Source organism: Scyliorhinus torazame, chromosome 3, assembly GCF_047496885.1.
Source record: "Scyliorhinus torazame isolate Kashiwa2021f chromosome 3, sScyTor2.1, whole genome shotgun sequence".
Taxonomy (NCBI): domain Eukaryota; kingdom Metazoa; phylum Chordata; class Chondrichthyes; order Carcharhiniformes; family Scyliorhinidae; genus Scyliorhinus; species Scyliorhinus torazame.
Genome location: NC_092709.1, coordinates 266,541,681 through 266,559,740, shown reverse-complemented (window position 1 = coordinate 266,559,740; position 18,060 = coordinate 266,541,681). Strand labels below are relative to the sequence as shown.

Here is an 18,060-nt window from a genome sequence, read left to right as displayed (position 1 = left end):
AATATCTCATCTGAAAGATTGCACCTCTTAACAGCACAGCACTGCTTCACTGACATGTCTAGAATATGTGTTTATGGAGTGGGGCTTGAACTCACAACCATTTGAATCTGAAGCGTAAGTATTACCACTGAGCCAAGGCTGATATCATAGTGGTTTTGCTATTTTTCATAGTGGCTCTGTATTTACACTGAAACTGAGGATTTAAAAAATTGGTTTAATGGTTAAGTGTTAAAGTTATTAGAGATGCTAAGAACTCAATTACACTCAATTGCATTAAAAGCGTATAATTTAAGTTGTTATCATAAACACTCTGGCAGAGCAATTATAATTGTGCTAGCTATTTACTCTGTACAATTCGGAAATAATAAGACTTTCCCTTAAATATAATGGATTTTAGGATCATCTCTGTTTCAATTCTTTAAACCCCATTTTAAAATAACTAAAACAATGGAATGGTGGAATACGGATTTGTGGCCACAGTTTGCCACAGAGTGAGATGCCCCACCTCAGCAGAACAGAGGAAGTGCTAACTGAAGGGCAGGTGGTCCCCACAACACAGGAAGCAGATAAAAATCAGAGTGAATCAATTCGCCCTCCTGTTGCCTTTCACAACATAACCATGTTCTTCGTTTGCATTGGCAGAATCCTACCAGGAATCATTTTCCTACATTCCCATCTGGGTTTAGTGTGAGGGGAGTGGGAATTGAAAACAATTTCTAATAAACCATGGAGAAAGCCAATAATTAATCTTGGGGGGGCACGGTAGCATAGTGGTAGCACGGTTCCTTCACAGCTCCAGGGTCCCATGTTCGATTTCTGGCTTGGGTCACTGTCTCTGTGGAGTCTGCACTGTCTCCCCGTGTGTGCGTGGGTTTCCTCCGGGTGCTCCGGTTTCCTCCCACAGTCCAAAGATGTGCAGGTTAGGTGGATTGGCATTGATAAATTGCCCTTAGTGTCCAAAAAGGTTAGGTGGAGTCACTGGGTTACAGGGTTACGGGGATAGGGTGGAGGTGTGGGCTTAGGTAGGGTGCTCCTTCCAAGGGCCGGTGCGGACTCGATGGGCTGAATGGCCTCCTTCTGCACTGTAAATTCTATGAATTCCTAGAAGTTCTTCATAGGGAGCGATCAGCACCTGAAATAGACTTTTCAACATGCAGTGAGGGCCAGGCCACACACCTGGATGTGATAATCAAGGTTTATTTACTCTGGGTGAATGAACTGTGATGGGTTCAAATGGCCCACCTCATCCATATTAATCCTACAAAGTTTTAGATATTTTTTCTTTTATGTTTTTTGTCCCTAGCAAATTTATGCCCACATAACAAAAGATATTGTCGACTTGCTGTGGTACTGGTCCTCAGATGGTGGGGATCATCTGATGTTTCAATCAACTGGTGATTCTACATGTGTGAGTCTTGAAAGTGAACACCAGCAAACTATGGAGTGGGCATTCCATAGTGGTTAGCGCAGTGGCGCAGTGGTTAGCACTGCTGCCTCACAGTGCTGAGGACCCAGGTTCAATCCCAGCCCCAGGTCACAGTCTGTGTGGAGTTTGCACATTTCCCGCATGTCTGCGTGGGTGTCGCCCCCACAACCTAAAGATGTGCAGGCTAGGTGGATCGGTCATTCTAAATTGCCCTTTAATTGGAAAAAAGGAATTAGGTACTCTCAAATTTTAAAATAAGCTATGGAAAGCACTATAACTGAGCCCATTCTGCTACCCAACTGTACATCACATTTATACAAAGGATCACTGGATAATGGTCGTACCAGGAACTGTGGACATCTCCCCCCCCCTCCCTAACCCAGGGACAGCACGAGCAATTGTTGAACTCGGGACCTTTGTGGTCCATACGGCTCATCTCCCAATCTTGTAAACTCTCTGATGCATTTGTTGGGATGGGTGGATTGTATTTTGTTTTAATGTATGACTTTGTTTCACTTATACAGGAGCCAATTTTCATTATTGCCTCAATGCCAGAAAAGAATGGGAGGGTAGCAAGAACAAAATGGCAGTGCCACACTTACCGCTCCATTTCTGCCATTTGGTGTGGATAAGAAACAGGTGTGGGAGATTTCGTAGCTCAGTCAAATTGTAATCCAGTGGTGTCAATATTATCCCGATACAAAAGGCGGAACAGGCGGAGAGGGTCAGGTTAATTGAGATACTCCAGGTGGACAGGAGATATTCGGAGGCCACGGACGCGGGGCTACTGAGGGAGCGGCGGAGGTTTCAGGTGGAGTTTGGGCTGTTGACCACAGGGAAAGCAGTGGAACAGTTGAGGAAGGCAAGGGGGGTGATCTATGAGTACGGTGAAAAGGTAAGCAGAATGTTGGCGCACTAGCTCAGGAAAAGAGAGGTGGCCAGGGAGATAGGTAAAGAGTAGAGACGGTAATACTGTCCTGGACCCAGCGGGGGTGAATGAGGTGTTTAAGGACTTTTCTAGTAAATTATATGAGTCGGAGCCCCCGGCTGGAGTGGAGGGGATGAGGCAGTTTCTGGATCAGTTGAGGTTCCCGAGGGTGGAGGAGGACCTGGTGGAGGGGCTGGGACCTCAATTGGGATGGAGGAAATATTCATGCATTCGGGCAAGGCCCCGGGGCCTGATGGCTACCCGGTATATCAGAGATATTGAGCCCACTGCTGGTGAGGATATTTAACGAAGCAAGAGAGAAGGGAGTCCTCCTCCCAACAATGTTGCAGGCCTCGATTTCATTGATCCTGAAACGGGAGAAGGATCCGGAGCAATGCAGGTTATACAGGTCGATTTCTCTACTGAATGTGGATGCCAAACTGCTGGCTAAGATACTGGCCACAAGGATAGCGGATTGTGTCCCGGGGTGATAGGGGAAGACCAAACAGAATTTGTTAAGGGCAGGCAACTCAAGGCCAATGTTCGAAGGCTTCTAAATGTTATTATGATGCCCTCAGAAGGAGAGGAGGTGGAGGTGGTGGTAGCGATGGATGTGGAGAAGGCTTTTGATCGGGTAGAGTGGAATTACCTGTGGGAGGTGCTGGGACTGTTTGGGTTTGGTGAGGGCTTTATTGACTGGGTGCTGTTGCTCTATTAGGCACCAGTAGCGAGTCTGCGTACGAACCGGCTGAGGTTGGGGTATTTTAAACGACACCGAGGGACGAGACAAGGGTGCCCCCTCTCCTCGTTACTGTTCGCTCTGGCCATAGAGCCATTGGCCATGGCGTTAAGAGCCTCTAGGAACTGGAAAGGGCTGGTTGGGGGGGGGGGGGGGGGGGTGTACCGGGTCTCGCTCTACGCAGATGACGTGCTCTTGTACATTTCGGACCCGTTGGAGGGGATGGGGGAAGTAATGCGAATCTTGGGGCAATTTGGCATTTTCTCGGGGTATAAATTGAACATGGGGAAAAGCAATCCAGGGATGAGGACAGGAGAAAAAACTGGGATAGCTGCCGCTTAGAATGGTAGGGAAGAGCTTTCAATATCTGGGAATCCAAATGGCCTGGAAATGGGAGGTACTGCACAAATTAAACCTATCCCGGTTGGTAGAACAAATGGAAGGGGACTTTAAGAGATGGGACATGCTCCCGCTATCACTGGCGGCGAGGGTACAGACCGTGAAAATGACGGTCCTCCACAGATTTCTGTTTGTCTTTCAGTGCCTCCCCATCTTCATCCCTAAGTCCATTGTCAAGCAGGTGAATAAGATTATTTTGGGCTTTGTGTGGGCGAGTAAAACCCCATGAGTGAAGAAAGTGTTGCTGGAGCGCAGTCGGGGGAGGGTGGGTTGGCGCTGCCAAACCTCTGTAATTACTACTGGGCGGCTAATATAGCTATGATTAGGAAGTGGGTAGTGGGGGAGGGGCCAGCATGGGAGCGGATGGAGGCGGCGTCATGTAAAGACACCAGTTTGGAAGCACTGGTAACGGCACCTGTGCCGTTCTCGCCGGCCCGATACTCCACAAGTCTGGTGGTAGTGGCGGCTCTGAGGATCTGGGGGCAATGGAGGAGATATAAGAGAATGGAGGGAGCATCGATTTGGACCCCGATTTATAATAACCACAGGTTTGTACCTGGTAGGCTAGATGGTGGGTTCCGGAGTTCGCAGAGGGCGGGTTCCGGGGCTCGCAGAGGGCAGGAATTGGAAGGATGGGGGATCTATTTATAGATGGGAGCTTTCCCAGCTTGATAGCTTTGGAGGACAAAAATTGCCAGCAGGGAATGGTTTTAGATATTTGCAGATGCGAGACTTCCTGAGAAACCAGGTGCCGGCCTTTCCACAGCTGCCGCCACGGGGGATACAGAATAGAGTAGTCTCCAGTACCTGGGTGGGAGAGGGGAAGGTATTGGATATTTACCAGGGGCTTTCAGAGGTGGAGGAAACTCCAGTGGAGGAAGGGCAAGTGGGAGGACGAGCTAGGAGGAGAGATAGAGGCGGGTCTATGGGCGGATGCCCTAAGCAGGGCTAATACCTCCTCATCGTGCGCCAGGCTTAGCCTGATACAATTTAAGGTAGTCCACCAGGCACACATGACAGCGGCTAGGATGAGTAAGTTCTTCGGGGTTGAGGATAGGTGTGCGAGGTGCGCGGGAAGCCCAGCAAATCATGTCCACATGTTTTGGGCATGCCTGAAGCTTAGAAGGTTTTGGCAGGATTTTGCTGAGGCAATGTCCACGGTACTAAAAATACGGGTGGTGCCGGGTCCGGAAGTAGCAATCTTTGGAGTGTCGGAAGATCGGGGAGTTCAGGGGGTGAAAGAGGCCGACGTCCTGGCCTTTGCCTCCCTGGTAGCCTGGAGACGGATCTTGTTGATGTGGAGGGACTCGAAGCTCCCGAGTGTAGAGACCTGGGTTAGTGACATGGCTGGGTTTCTCAGTCTCGAGAAAATAAAGTTTGCCTTAAGAGGGTCAATGTTAGGGTTCACTCGGAGGTGACAGCCGTTCGTCGACTTTCTTGCAGAAAATTCAAATGTCAGCACGCAGTATTCCAAGGGTGGGGGGGGGGGGGTGGATTGTTGTTGTATGGTTGAGGTGTGTGAAGTTTGGGCTGAGGGGGGAAATGTTTATTTTACCATGTTGATGTCTTTGTTTCAGTTACTGTTCTAAAAATTTTCAAATACCTCAATAAAATATTATTTTAAAAAAAAATTATCCCGATACAATTGTGAGGCATTGATAGTCATAACATGGCCACTCCAACCACTGATACTTGGTGTTGGGTAACCCTAACTAACTAGGGATTGTTGCAGATTGCTCAAAATGAAAAGTTTATAGAAAGATGGTCAGGGTCTGAAATGCTGTCGCTGAAAATATGGCAGGAGCTGATTTCATTAATAAATTTAAAGGGATTTGGATATGTAGTTGAAGCTGGATAAAATGTGGGGATAAGGAATTATGCATGACTGCTCTTCCGAAAAGGCAGCACAGGCAATAATAGGCCAAAGGGCCTACTGCTGTTTTATAAATTTCTCTGATTCTATGAAATTGTTTTTTGTGAAGTTAGGAGCGAAAGGTACTCACTCTTACTATCCCCACAAGCATCAACTCCCCACATTTCCCATTCTCAGAACCCACCCAAGGTCTCCTTTGGCCGGCTTTTGATTGCTTCCAACATGTTGTTTCACATCGCAATCTTTCCTCGCCTTGAAAGCAATTATGTGGAATCTAACCCTTCAGAGATAATCCATGGGGCTACTATTCAAAGAACTAAAATTATGGAAAACCGTTGAATCTCCCAGAACAATGGGCTGACTTCCAGAATAGGATTTTTCACAGCCACATACCTCCACAGTGAAATAATGGTCTCATTCTGTCGTATCCAACCCACGTGGACACAATATAAATACAGTAGAATGAGGCTATACTTCACCATAGTTGGTAGGTCTGGTCCAATCCCTATTAAACTAACAGTTGACATCTTAGTTGCCATCAAAAAGAGGTGTTATCTTCCCATCTTTCCATTCGATCAGTATTTCTCCATGTCTTAAAGATGGTGAGCGAGAAGCATCATGTTGAAGCTTGAATCCTGTTGTCAAGGATGTTTTTTCATCTGCTGATTCAGCAACAGTTCCACCATGTAACTTTTTCTTTCTACTATTGAGAGAAATCAAGAAACATGTACATGATTAAAAGTATTATTTTTTTGAAAACTATTTTTTTTCTTCTTTTTTAAAATTTAGAGCACCCAATTCATTTTTTTCCAATTAAGAGGCAACTTAGCGTGGCCAAGCCACCTACCCTGCAAATCTCTGGATTGTGGGGTTGAAACCCACGCAAACAAGGGGAGAATGTGCAAACCCCGCACGGACAGTGACCCAGAACCGGGATTGAACCCGAGACCTCGGCGCCGTGAAGCAGCAGGGCTAACCACTGCGCCACCATGCTGCCCTTGAAAAGTATTTTATGTGAGGGCATTTACTAGACAACAGGTGAGGGAATTTCCATTGCTCCCGACACAGGGGATACAGGACAGGGTGCTTTCAGGGGTGTGGGTCGGAGAGGGCAAGGTGTCAGAGATTTACCGAGAGATGAGGGAAGAGGGGGAGGAGTCGGTGGGCGAACTAAAAGGAAAGTGGGAAGAAGAACTAGGGGAGGAGATAGAGGAGGGTATGTGGGCTGATGCCCTAAGCAGGGTAAATTCCTCTTCCTCATGCGCCAGGCTTAGCCTGATTCAATTTAAGGTGCTACATAGAGCACACATAACGGGAGCAAGATTGAGCAGGTTCTTTGGAGTGGAGGACAAATGTGGGAGGTGTGGCGGGAGCCCGGCAAACCACGCACATATGTTTTGGGCATGCCCGGCACTGGAAGGGTATTGGAAGGGAGTGACGGGAGTGATTTCGCGGGTGGTGAAGGCCCGGGTCAAACCAGGCTGGGGGTTAGCTCTATTTGGAGTTGCGGAAGAGCCGGGAGTGCAGGAGGCGAAAGAGGCCGACGTTGTGGCCTTTGCGTCCCTAGTAGCCCGGCGCAGGATCCTACTCATGTGGAAGGAGGCGAAACCCCCCGGGCTGGAGGCCTGGGTAAATGATATGGCGGGGTTCATTAAACTGGAGCAGATAAAGTTTGCCCTGAGAGGATCGGCTCAAGGGTTCACCAGGCAGTGGCAGCCATTTCTCGACTACCTAGGGGAACGTTAGAGGGAAGACAGATGACCAGCAGCAGCAACCCAGGGGGAGGGGGGGGGGGGGGGGGGGGGGGGGGAGGGGGGGTTTAGTTTAGGTCAAAGATAAAGGGGTTTTGTTACTTGTGTATTGTTTAAAATTTCTGTATTGTTATTGTTGCGTTTGCTTTGTAAGAGGGGAAAAATTGTTGTTTGGGAAAAAATTTTCAATAAAACATTTATAAAAAAAAAAAAAAGAAAAGTATTTTATTGGAGTTTTAACACAATGTCATACATAACACAATGTCATACAAAACACAAGACAGAACAAGCAGAGAAAGAAAAAAAAATCGAAATGGCATATTATTTACAGGTTGCCACAGCGTCTGTGACTCTAGTCCTGGCGGTCACGTTTCCTTATTTACAATGGTATACATACAAAGAATGTTGTATTTACATTTATTGAGACGGGGAGAGTCATGTTGAACCCTTCATTTTCGAGAGTGAATAGGCTGCACCGCTTCCTAGGTTTCTTACATACGAGAAGAGCCTCTGTCCCTCCTGGCATAGGGACCTCCACCGGTGTCAAGCACATATTCCCCTTTTTCTCAGCGGCTCTCTCCACCCCCCCCACCTGCTCCGTGGCCTTCCTCCCCTCCCGTTAGTTGCTGGCTACAAGCTGGTTCTCGAAGAGTTTGACAAACCTTCTGCACGTGTTGTGGAATCACTCCCCGGACCCCTAATTGAGAATTTTATCTTTCAAGTTTTAGGAATTCCGGCAGGTCTGAGAGCCACTCCAAAGCTCTGGGAAGTGCTGCCAACTTCCACCCCAGTTCAAGACTCTGCCAGGCGATCAGAGAGGCAAAGGCCAGGGCGTTTGCCCCCTTCCCAGGCAGCACGGTAGCATAGCGGTTAGCACAATTGCTTCACAGCTCCAGGGTCCCAGGTTCGATTCCCGGCTGGGTCAATGTGCGCAGTCTGCACGTTCTCGTGTGTGCGTGGGTTTCCCCCGGGTGCTCCGGTTTCCTCCCACAGTCCAAAGATGTGCAGGTTAGGTGGATTGGCCATGCTAAACTGCCCTTCGTGTCCAAAATTGCCCTTAGTGTTGGTTGAGTGGGGTTACTGGGTTATGGGGATATGGTGGTGTGGGCTTGGGTAAGGTGCTCTTTCCAAGAGCCGGTGCAGACTCGATGGGCCGAATGGGCACTGTAAATTCTATGAAATTCTATGAAAGAGCTCTGGATACTCTGACACCCTGAAGACCACCACAAACGGGCATGGTTCCATCTTAACTCCTACAATCCTCGATATGGCCTTGAAGAAGGCTGTCCAGAACCTGTTGAGTCTGGGGCAGTGTGTGAACATGTGGGTATGGTTGGCCGGGCCCCCCTGACACCCCTCACACTTGTCCTCCATCTCCAGGCAGAATCTGCTCCTGCGTAACCTGGTTAGATACGTTCTGTGCATCACCTTGAACTGCACCAGACTTAGCCCGCCGCACGAGGAGGTGGAGTTGACCCGATGCAGCACCTCGATCCAGAGTCCTCCCCACATCCCCATGCCTATTTCCTCCTCCCATTCCTGTCGTGTTTCATCCAATGGGGTCCTGGCCTCTTCTAGGAGTCCTCCATATATGTTGCCACATTTGTCTCGGTTATAACCTGCCTACTTACGATTGGCTGGGGACTAATGACTATCCCACAATCCTGTGGGAGTATGAGCTTCCCCAATGAGGGGGGCGGAGAAACTCCTAGTATAAATAAGCTGGCCAGTTCAGGAACCAGCAGGAAGGAGAAGGTAGCAAGGGAAGTTACTGCTACTGTTATGTATATATGTTATAGTAAATAAATGTTATTATTTTGTATCCTTAAAACTCGTGCTGGATTCTTCGTGGCCCTCACAAAACTGGCGACGAAGGTAAAAGTGAATAGTTGTCTACACTGCTGAAGCCACCTCCCTGGATTTTTGTTGGATACAGGTTGGAAGTTGTTTTCTATTATACCATGCCTCTGTACGGACGTTTGGATGTTTTTGATGCTGCGCTGGAAAGCTGGAACCAGTACACACAACGGATGCGTTACTATTTCCGGGCAAACAATATCACTGAAAACGAGCGCCAGGTGGTCATATTGCTCACCGCCTGCGGGCCGCATACGTTTGGGGTGATTAGGAGCCTTACGTACCCAGCTGCGCCGGACACCAAAACGTTTGATGAACTTGTGAATATAGTGGGGCAACACTTTAACCCAACCCCGTCCACGATAGTCCAGCGTTACCGGTTTAATACCGCTGAGAGGACCCCTGGAGAATCCCTTGCCGATTTTTTATCCAGGCTACGCGGAATTGCGGAATACTGTGACTATGGTGAGACCTTGTCAGAAATGTTACGCGACCGTTTGGTTTGCGGTATTAACAATGCAGCAACCCAGAGAAAGTTGTTAGCGGAGCCAACATTGACTTTTCAACAGGCCATTCAAATAGTCTTGTCCCGAGAGAGCGCAGAGTGAGGAGTACAGGAGCTACAGGGAATGGAAGTGCATGCCTTGGAGCGCAACCCTTTCCGCCCAAAAACATCCCCCCGCACTCCTGCGGTACCTTGGGCGAGGCAACGTCCGGACCGACGCCAGTGGCCATCGGACATTCCTCCCCGAAGGGAGCCTTCTCCGGAGCCAATGGATTAGGAGCCATGTCCGTGTCAGACTTGTAGGCACCGACCCCGTCGCGGACGACGGTCCTGGGGACGCCAGAGGCGCCGTCGTTCCGACCGAAACTGGGACCAGCCCAGGGGCCATAACTGGGACCAGCCCAGAGGCCGTACCTTTCATGTGGATGAACCTGCGGCGACTACTCCTGAGGACGTGGAGACGGAGGACGACTGCCTGCAGCTGCATTGTGTGGCAGCTCCCCGTGTGGCCCCCATTAAGGTGACAGTATGGGTCAATGGCCACCCGCTTGAGATGGAGTTGGACACTGGCGCAGCGGTCTCCATGATCGCCCAGAGGACATTCGACCGCATCAAGCAGGGTATACAGACCCTTACATTAACCGACACACAGGCCAGGTTGGCCACCTACACGGGGGAACCACTGGACATTGCAGGAACGACAATGACCCCTGTTGTCTATGGACGCCAGGAGGGCCGTTTCCCACTTATCGTGGTGCGTGGCCATGGGCCCAGCCTGTTGGGTCGGGTCTGGTTGCGCCATTTGCGGTTGCAATGGCAGCACATCCTCCAAACAGTTTCTGAAGGGTTGACTGAGGTGCTAGGACGATACCCAGACGTATTCCAGCCTGGTTTGGGGAAAATAAAAGGGGCCGTAGCCCGTATCCAAATTGAACCAGGAGCCACGCTGCGCTATTTCCGGGCGCGCCCAGTGCCTTGCTCGAGAAGGTAGAAGGGGAGCTCACTCGTTTGGAGAGTTTGGGGATTATCAGGCCCGTCCGTTTTGCTGACTGGGCAGCACCAATTGTACCTGTAATGAAGCCAGATGCCACAGTTCGCTTATGTGGCGACTATAAACTTACAGTGAATACAGTTTCCCGACTCGACCGATATCCAATGCCTCGCATAGAGGATCTCTACGCGAAACTTGCAGGTGGACTCTCATTCACAAAATTAGATATGAGTCACGCCTACCTGCAGTTGGAGCTGGACCCTGCCTCCCGACCATATGTAACAATTAATACACACCGAGGCATGTATGAATATACACGGTTGCCTTTTGGAGTATCCTCTACCTGCGCTATTTTTCAACGTGTTATGGAGGGCATTTTGAGAGGTTTACCACGTGTGGCTGTCTGCCTAGATGACGTTTTGATTACAGGGACGTCGGAGCAAGAACATTTGGAAAATCTGGAGGCTGTCCTTAGACGCCTTTCGGAGGCTGGAGTCCGTTTACGTCGCACAAAGTGCGTATTTCAGGCAAAAGAAGTAGTCTACCTAGGTTATCGGGTGGACCGCGAGGGTCTGCACCCCGTCGCAGAGAAGGTGCGTGCAATTCAACATGCCCCCAACCCGACTGACACTTCGCATCTTCGTTCTTTTCTTGGTCTCGTAGACTATTACGGGAAGTTCCTCCCCAATCTGGCAACTACGCTGGCCCCTTTGCACCTGCTGCTAAAGAAAAATCACACCTGGGCTTGGGGTCAGCCGCAAGAAACCGCTTTCCGGCCGGTAAAGCAACAATTGTCGTCGTCTGGGTTACTAACCCACTATGATCCGGGAAAGCCTTTGCTCGTCACATGTGATGCATCCCCGTATGGTATTGGGGCCGTCCTGTCCCACAAGATGGAGAACGGGGCCGAGCGACCGATAGCTTTCGCCTCCCGCACATTGACTGCAGCGGAGAAAAAGTACGCGCAGATTGAGAAGGAGGGCCTGGCAGTGGTTTTCGCGGTGAAACGTTTCCACCAGTATGTGTACGGCCGCCATTTCACCATCGTGACTGATCATAAGTCCCTGCTGGGACTTTTCAGAGAGGATAAGCCAATACCGCCCATTGCTTCTGCACGGATCCAGCGCTGGGCTTTGTTGCTTGCTGCATACGAGTATTCTCTGGAGCACAAACCAGGTACGCAGATAGCAAATGCCGACGCACTGAGCCGATTGCCTTTATCGACCGGCCCCATGTCGACCCCCACGACCGGTGAGGTGGTTGCAACCCTAAATTTTATGGACACCTTGCCTGTCACGGCATCACAGATCCGTGAGTGGACCCAGACGGAGCCAGTCTTGTCAAAGGTTCGGCACATAGTCCTGTATGGTGGGCAGCATAGACAGCTCCCAGGCGAGTTGCGGGCATTTTCCTCCAAGCTGTCAGAGTTCAGCGTGGAAGACGGCATCCTCTTGTGGGGTACGCGTGTGATTGTCCCGGAAAAAGGCCAGGAGCTGATATTATCAGACTTGCACAATGGGCATCCAGGCGTGACCAAGATGAAAATGTTGGCCCGGAGTTATGTCTGGTGGCCAGGCCTCGACACCGACATTGAGAAGGTGGCCCAAAATTGCTCCATTTGCCAGGAGCATCAGAAGCTTCCGCCGGCCGCGTCCCTACATCACTGGGAATGGCCAGGGCGGCCTTGGGCACGCTTGAATGCAGATTTCGCAGGCCCTTTTCAAGGATCCATGTTCCTTCTACTAATTGACGCCCAGTCCAAATGGCTGGAGGTGCATAAGATGCAGGGGACAACGTCCGGCGCAACAATTGAAAAGATGCGTTTATCGTTTAGTACGCATGGCCTCCCCGAGGTGCTGGTCACGGATAATGGCACTCCATTCACGAGTGAGGAGTTTGCTAGGTTTACAAAGATGAATGGCATACGCCATATCCGCACTGCCACTTACCACCCGGCTTCAAATGGGTTGGCAGAGCGTGCAGTGCAGACATTCAAAAGAGGCCTAAAGAAGCAGTCTTCCGGATCAATGGACACGAGACTGGCTCACTTTTTGTTTACGTACAGGACCACCCCCCATGCAGTGACTGGGGTAGCTCCCGCAGAACTCCTAATGGGCCGGAGACTTCGCACCTGCCTTAGTATGGTTTTCCCGGACATTGGCCCAAAAGTACGCCGCACACAAGAACGGCAGGGACAGGGATTGTCTCGGCACCGTCCGATTCGGCAGTTTGCGCCCGGTGACCCAGTATTCGTGCGGAATTTTGCTGGTGGTGCCCAATGGGTTCCTGGTGTAATCTTGCGCCAAACGGGCCCTATATCTTACCAAGTGCAAGCCCAGGGTCGTCTCCAACGAAAACATGTAGACCACGTCCGGTCAAGAAGATCATCTCCTCAAAAGATTCCCCGCCCCCGGAGCTCATTTCAGCAGCCGCAAAGACCAGAGACAAGGGAAGGTAGTCCTCAAAATCTTCCACTGGTGCCTCACTCGAAGCCTGCGCAGGTCGTTACGGGGCCGAATGGAGATAGAGACGCTGACATGACGGAGGCAGCAGGCTCTGACTCCGAGATGGAGACACAGGATGCATCAGAGGGGGAATCCTCGGGTCCACGGGCCGTGGATGTACAACCGCGCCGTTCATCACGGAAGCGCCGGTCTCCGTCTCGTTACACGCCGCCTGATCCAGCGCCGCGTGCAAATGGCGTCCGGCCTGCGGCCAAACGAGTCCGACGCCTTCCTTCGCCAGGGTCTTCGGTGGATTCCTTGGACTTTGGGGGGGGAGGGATGTTATAACCTGCCTACTTACGATTGGCTGGGGACTAATGACTATCCCACAATCCTGTGGGAGTATGAGCTTCCCCAATGAGGGGGGCGGAGAAACTCCTAGTATAAATAAGCTGGCCAGTTCAGGAACCAGCAGGTAGATCCATTCCACCTCCGGCTCCTTCAGCCACCCCCTCTGTGTTTGCCACTCAATGGTGGAGCAGGAGGTTCGGCAGGGCAGGTCTCCCATATGTCACCCACTCTGCAAGAGCTTTTTGTATCCTCGAGACTTCCCCCCCCCCCCCCCCCCCCCCCAGACAAAGGCTATGATTAGCTTATCAGCCCTGGTGAGGAGGATTTGGGGCTGAAGATTGGGAGTGATCTAAATATGAAAATGAAATGAAATGAAAATCGCTTATTGTCACAAGTCGGCTTCAAATGAAGTTACTGTGAAAAGCCCCTAGTAGCCACATTCCGGCGCCTGTTCGGGGAGGCTGATACGGGAATTGAACCCGCGCTGCTGGCCTATCTTGGTCTGCTTTCAAAGCCAGCGATTTAGCCCTGTGCTAAACAGCCCCAAGTAGGCTTCAAATGAAGTTACTGTGAATAGCCCCTATGAAGAGGAACCTGGGCAGCACATTCACTTTGATCGCCTATACGCTTCCTACTAGCAAGAGCGGGAGCGAGTCCCATCTTTGGAGGTCCCTTTTCTACCTCCTCCACCAGGACGTAAAGTTTCCATCTGTGGAGCCTCATCCAGTTATGAACCATCTGTATCCCCAGGTACCTGAACTTGGTCTGGATTATCTTCCTCCAGCTCTGCTCCTCCCCCTTGGGGGTTCACCAGGAAGATTTACCTCTTCCTCAGGTTGAGTTTGTAACCTGAGAAGGCACCAAACTATCTTTCCCATGCTGGCCAAGGGGTTCAATACATAGAGTGAAACTCTGTGCTCCCTGCTCCCTCTTTGAATGTCCGTCCACCACTCCGCCAATCTAAGGGCAATGGTCAGCGGCTCAACTGTCAGTGCGAACTGGAGCGGGGACAACGGGCATCCCTGCCTGTGGTAAACACCACTGGTTATAAACTACATGTATTACGGTACTGCCACTGTACTCCAGTCAATACAGTAAACCCCCGGCCTGCTGGCTCCACCCAGCAGGCTCTGTATTAAAGTGTGCACTCTCCTGCGCTGCCTCCATTCTGGTTCCAGCTGCAGGAGGCTTAACATCTAGTGCAATAAAGCCTCAATTGTTCACCGTTTCGTCTCGTGGTCATTGATGGTACATCAATTTATTGCGCTAGAATTTTAAAGATGAATGTCTTAATCAAGCCGGATCGCCTGGAGCTGAACCCTCACGCAGCCGACGCCACTTTCGAGCACTGGCTAGCCTGCTTCGAAGGATATCTCGGAGCATCCATAGAAGCCCTCTCAGACCCGCAAAAGCTCCAGGTCCTCTAACCACGGATGAGCCCAGAAGTTTTCCTCCTCATTCGGGACGCTCCCACCTACATGGAGCGATGGCGCTACTAAAAGGACTGTACATCAAAACTGTTAATCAGGTGTTTGCCAGGCACCTCCTGGCCACGAGATGGCAACTCCCGGGGGAGTCTCAGGACGATTTCCTGCGTGCCTTGCGGATGCTTGGTAGAAACTGTAATTGCCAGGCAGTGTCGGCAGTCCAACACATGGAACTGCTGATCAGAGAGGCCTATGTCACGGGCATTAATTCCAATTACGTCCGCCAGCGATTACTGGAAGGAGGTACGTTCGGCCTTACAGAGACTGCACAACTCGCTAACTCCCTGGAAGTGGGCTCCCGCAATCGAGAGTCACACACCTCCGACTGCGCGGCACACTCGTGGGAGTCATGGGCCCCACCATCGTCCGACCCGGGTACACCGCAAGCCTGCGCCACGCGGCAGCCAGCTAACTCCGGAAGGCCCAATTGCTAGTTTTGTGGCCAGAACAAGCACCCCAGACAACGCTGCCCAGCACGGAGCGTGACCTGCAACGAGTGTGACAAGAAGGCCCACTTTGTCTCCGTTTGCCGGGCCCAATCGGTCGCTGCCGTTTCCAGGCCCAACATCGCTGCACATGGGGGACGTGCGATCCAGGGGCGCCGCCGGCCGCCGCGTGCAGCCCGTGGGTGCTGCCATCTTGGATATCATCCGCCATGTGCACCCCGTGGGCGCCGCCATCTTCGGCGCCACCATCTTGGAACGCATCCCAGGCCCTCTGCTCGCCTGGCCGTTCGCGGGCCGCCGATACCTCTGCCACCGCTGATCAGCCCTCCAACCAACTTCCGCAGCTCGCCTCTATCACCCTCGATCAGTCCCGGCCTCGCGACCACTACAACGACTTACGGATCAACGGGCACGAGACGACCTGCCTCTTTGACTCCGGGAGCAGGGAAAGTTTCATCCACCCTACTACGGTAAGGCGCTGTTCCCTCCCTGTCCTCCCCGTCACCCAGAAAATCTCCCTGGCCTCCGGAGTACAATAACTTCAGACTCTACATCCTCCCCCACCTCTGCGCTGCCCTGTTACTAAGTCTCGATTTTCAGTGCCACATCCAGAGCCTTACCCTGAAGTTCGGCGGACCCCTGTCCCCCCTTACTGTCTGTGGCCTCACGACCCATAAGGTCGACCCGCCCTCACTCTTTGTGAACCTCCCCTGACTGTAAGCCCGTCGCCACGAGGAGCACAGCACAGGACCTTTATCAGGTCGGAAGTCCAACGGCTTCTGCGGGAGGGGGTCATTGAGGCTAGTAACAGCCCCTGGAGAGCTCAAGTGGTGGTAGTTAAGATTGGGAAAAACACTTGATGGTCATCAACTACAGTCAGACGATCAACCGGTACACGTAGCTCGACGCGTACCCCCTCTCACCCATATCTGACATGGTCAATCAGATTGCGCAGTATCGAATCTTCTCCACAGTTGACTTGAAGTCTGCATATCACCAGCTCCCCATCCGCCCGGAGGACCACCAATACACTGCATTCGAAGCAGACGGCCGCCTCTACCACTTCCTCAGGGTCCCCTTCGGCGTCACCAATGGGGTCTCGGTCTTCCAGCGAGAGATGGACCAAATGGTTGACCAGTACGGGCTGCGGGCCACCTTCCCGTATCTGGATGTCACCATCTGCGGCCACGACCAGCAGGACCACGACGCAAACCTCCAGAAATTCCTCTACAACGCTAAACTCCTTCACCTTATCTATAATAAGGAGAAATGCGTTTTCCGCACAACCCGCCTACCCATCCTTGGCTACGTTGTGGAAAATGGAGTCCTAGGGCCCGACCCCAACCGCATGAGCCCCCTACTAGAACTTTTTGTTTGGGGATCAATGAGATCAAAGCCTGTGCCAGCCTGGGTGGCAGGAACCCCCTTCAACAGTGAGTCATTGAACATTTCCCACAAGTGCGGGACCAATGCTGTTGCAAATGTTTTGTCTACCGGGAACCCGCCTGGTCCTGGCGCCTTCCCTGACTTCATAGAATTAATGCATTCCATGATTTCACACAGCCCCAACAGTGCTTCCAGCCCTTGTCTCTTTTCCTCTCCCACCACCAGTATTTCCAGTCTGTCGAGGAACTGTTTCATCTCTAAGTCTGGAGGTTCAGAGGTGTACAGGCCCCAATAAAAGTTTGCAAAGGTCTCAAACCTTATTCGGGTCTGCCACCATCCTGCCATCCCTGCCCGTAAATTGCACTATTTCTTTTGCGGCTGTCTGTTTCCTTAGCTGATGTGCCAACATGTGGCTAACCTTGGGCAGAATTCTCCGCAATCGGCGCGATGTCTGCTGACCGGCGCCAAAAACGGCGCGAATCAGTCCGGCATCGCGCCACCCCAAAGGTGCGGAATCCTCCGCATCTTGAGCGGCCGAGCCCTAACCTTGAGGGGCTAGGCCCGAGCCGGACTGATTTCCGCCCCGCCAGCTGGCGGGAAAGGCCTTTGGTGCTCCGCCAGCTGGCGCGGAAATGACTTTGCCGGGCGGCGCATGCGCGGAGCGTCAGCGGCCGCTCACGGCATCCCCTCGCATGCGCAGTGGAGGGGGTCTCTTCCGCCTCCGCCATGGTGGAGACCGTGGCGAAGGCAGAAGGAAAAGAGTGCCCCACGGCACAGGCCTGCCCGCGGATTGGTGGGCCCCGATCGCGGGCCAGGCCACCGTGGGGGCACCCCCCGGAGCCGGATCGCCCCACGCCCCCCCCAGGACCCCGGAGCCCGCCCCCGCCGCCTTGTCCCGCTGTTAAGAGAGGTGGTTTAATCCACGTCGGCGTGACAGGCATTCCAGCAGCGGGACTTCGGCCCATCTGGCGGGGGGTCAGAGAATCCCGCCCCTTGTCTCCATGTTTGTCGAAGGCCCCCCATGACTAGTGGAGCTGGTGGACTGCTTTCCTCGTGGAGAGCAGATCAAATTCCATCTGCAGCTTTTTCCTCTCTGCCAGCAGTTCCGTCGGGGCTGTGGAGTACCGCCGATCCACTTCCAGTATGGAGTCGACCAGCTGCTGCCTGGCTGCCCTTTCTCTCTTGTCCCTAAGGGCCCTATAAGCTATTATTTCCCCCCGATCACTGCCTTCAGTGCCTCCCAGAACGTGGAGGGTGAGACCTCCCCATTCTGGTTGCTAGTTACATAACCGTCGATGCCTTGCGTTTTTTAGTACAGTACTGAATTCCCTTTTGACGAGGAGGGCTCTGTCCAGCCTTCATGGGCCTGGCCCTTCTCCAACTTTACGTCTATATAATGAGGCGTGTGATCGGAGATTACAATTGTGGAGTATTCCGCCCTCACTACCCCTGGAAACACCATTTTCCCTACAATGAA

The 18,060-nt window shown here is 51.9% G+C and overlaps 1 protein-coding gene across 2 annotated transcripts in view; it reads right to left on the bottom strand.

The window, feature by feature from the left end:
• Window positions 1-3,241: 3,241 nt before the first annotated feature.
• LOC140409105 (uncharacterized) overlaps window positions 3,242-18,060 on the bottom strand; it is a 132,028-nt gene continuing 117,209 nt past the window's right edge. For both annotated transcript variants that reach the window (XM_072497216.1, XM_072497218.1), the window contains exon 6: window positions 3,242-6,068. In XM_072497216.1, coding sequence (XP_072353317.1) covers window positions 5,894-6,068 — 175 coding nt within the window. In that variant the 3' untranslated portion in view covers window positions 3,242-5,893. The remainder of the gene's footprint in view (window positions 6,069-18,060) is intronic.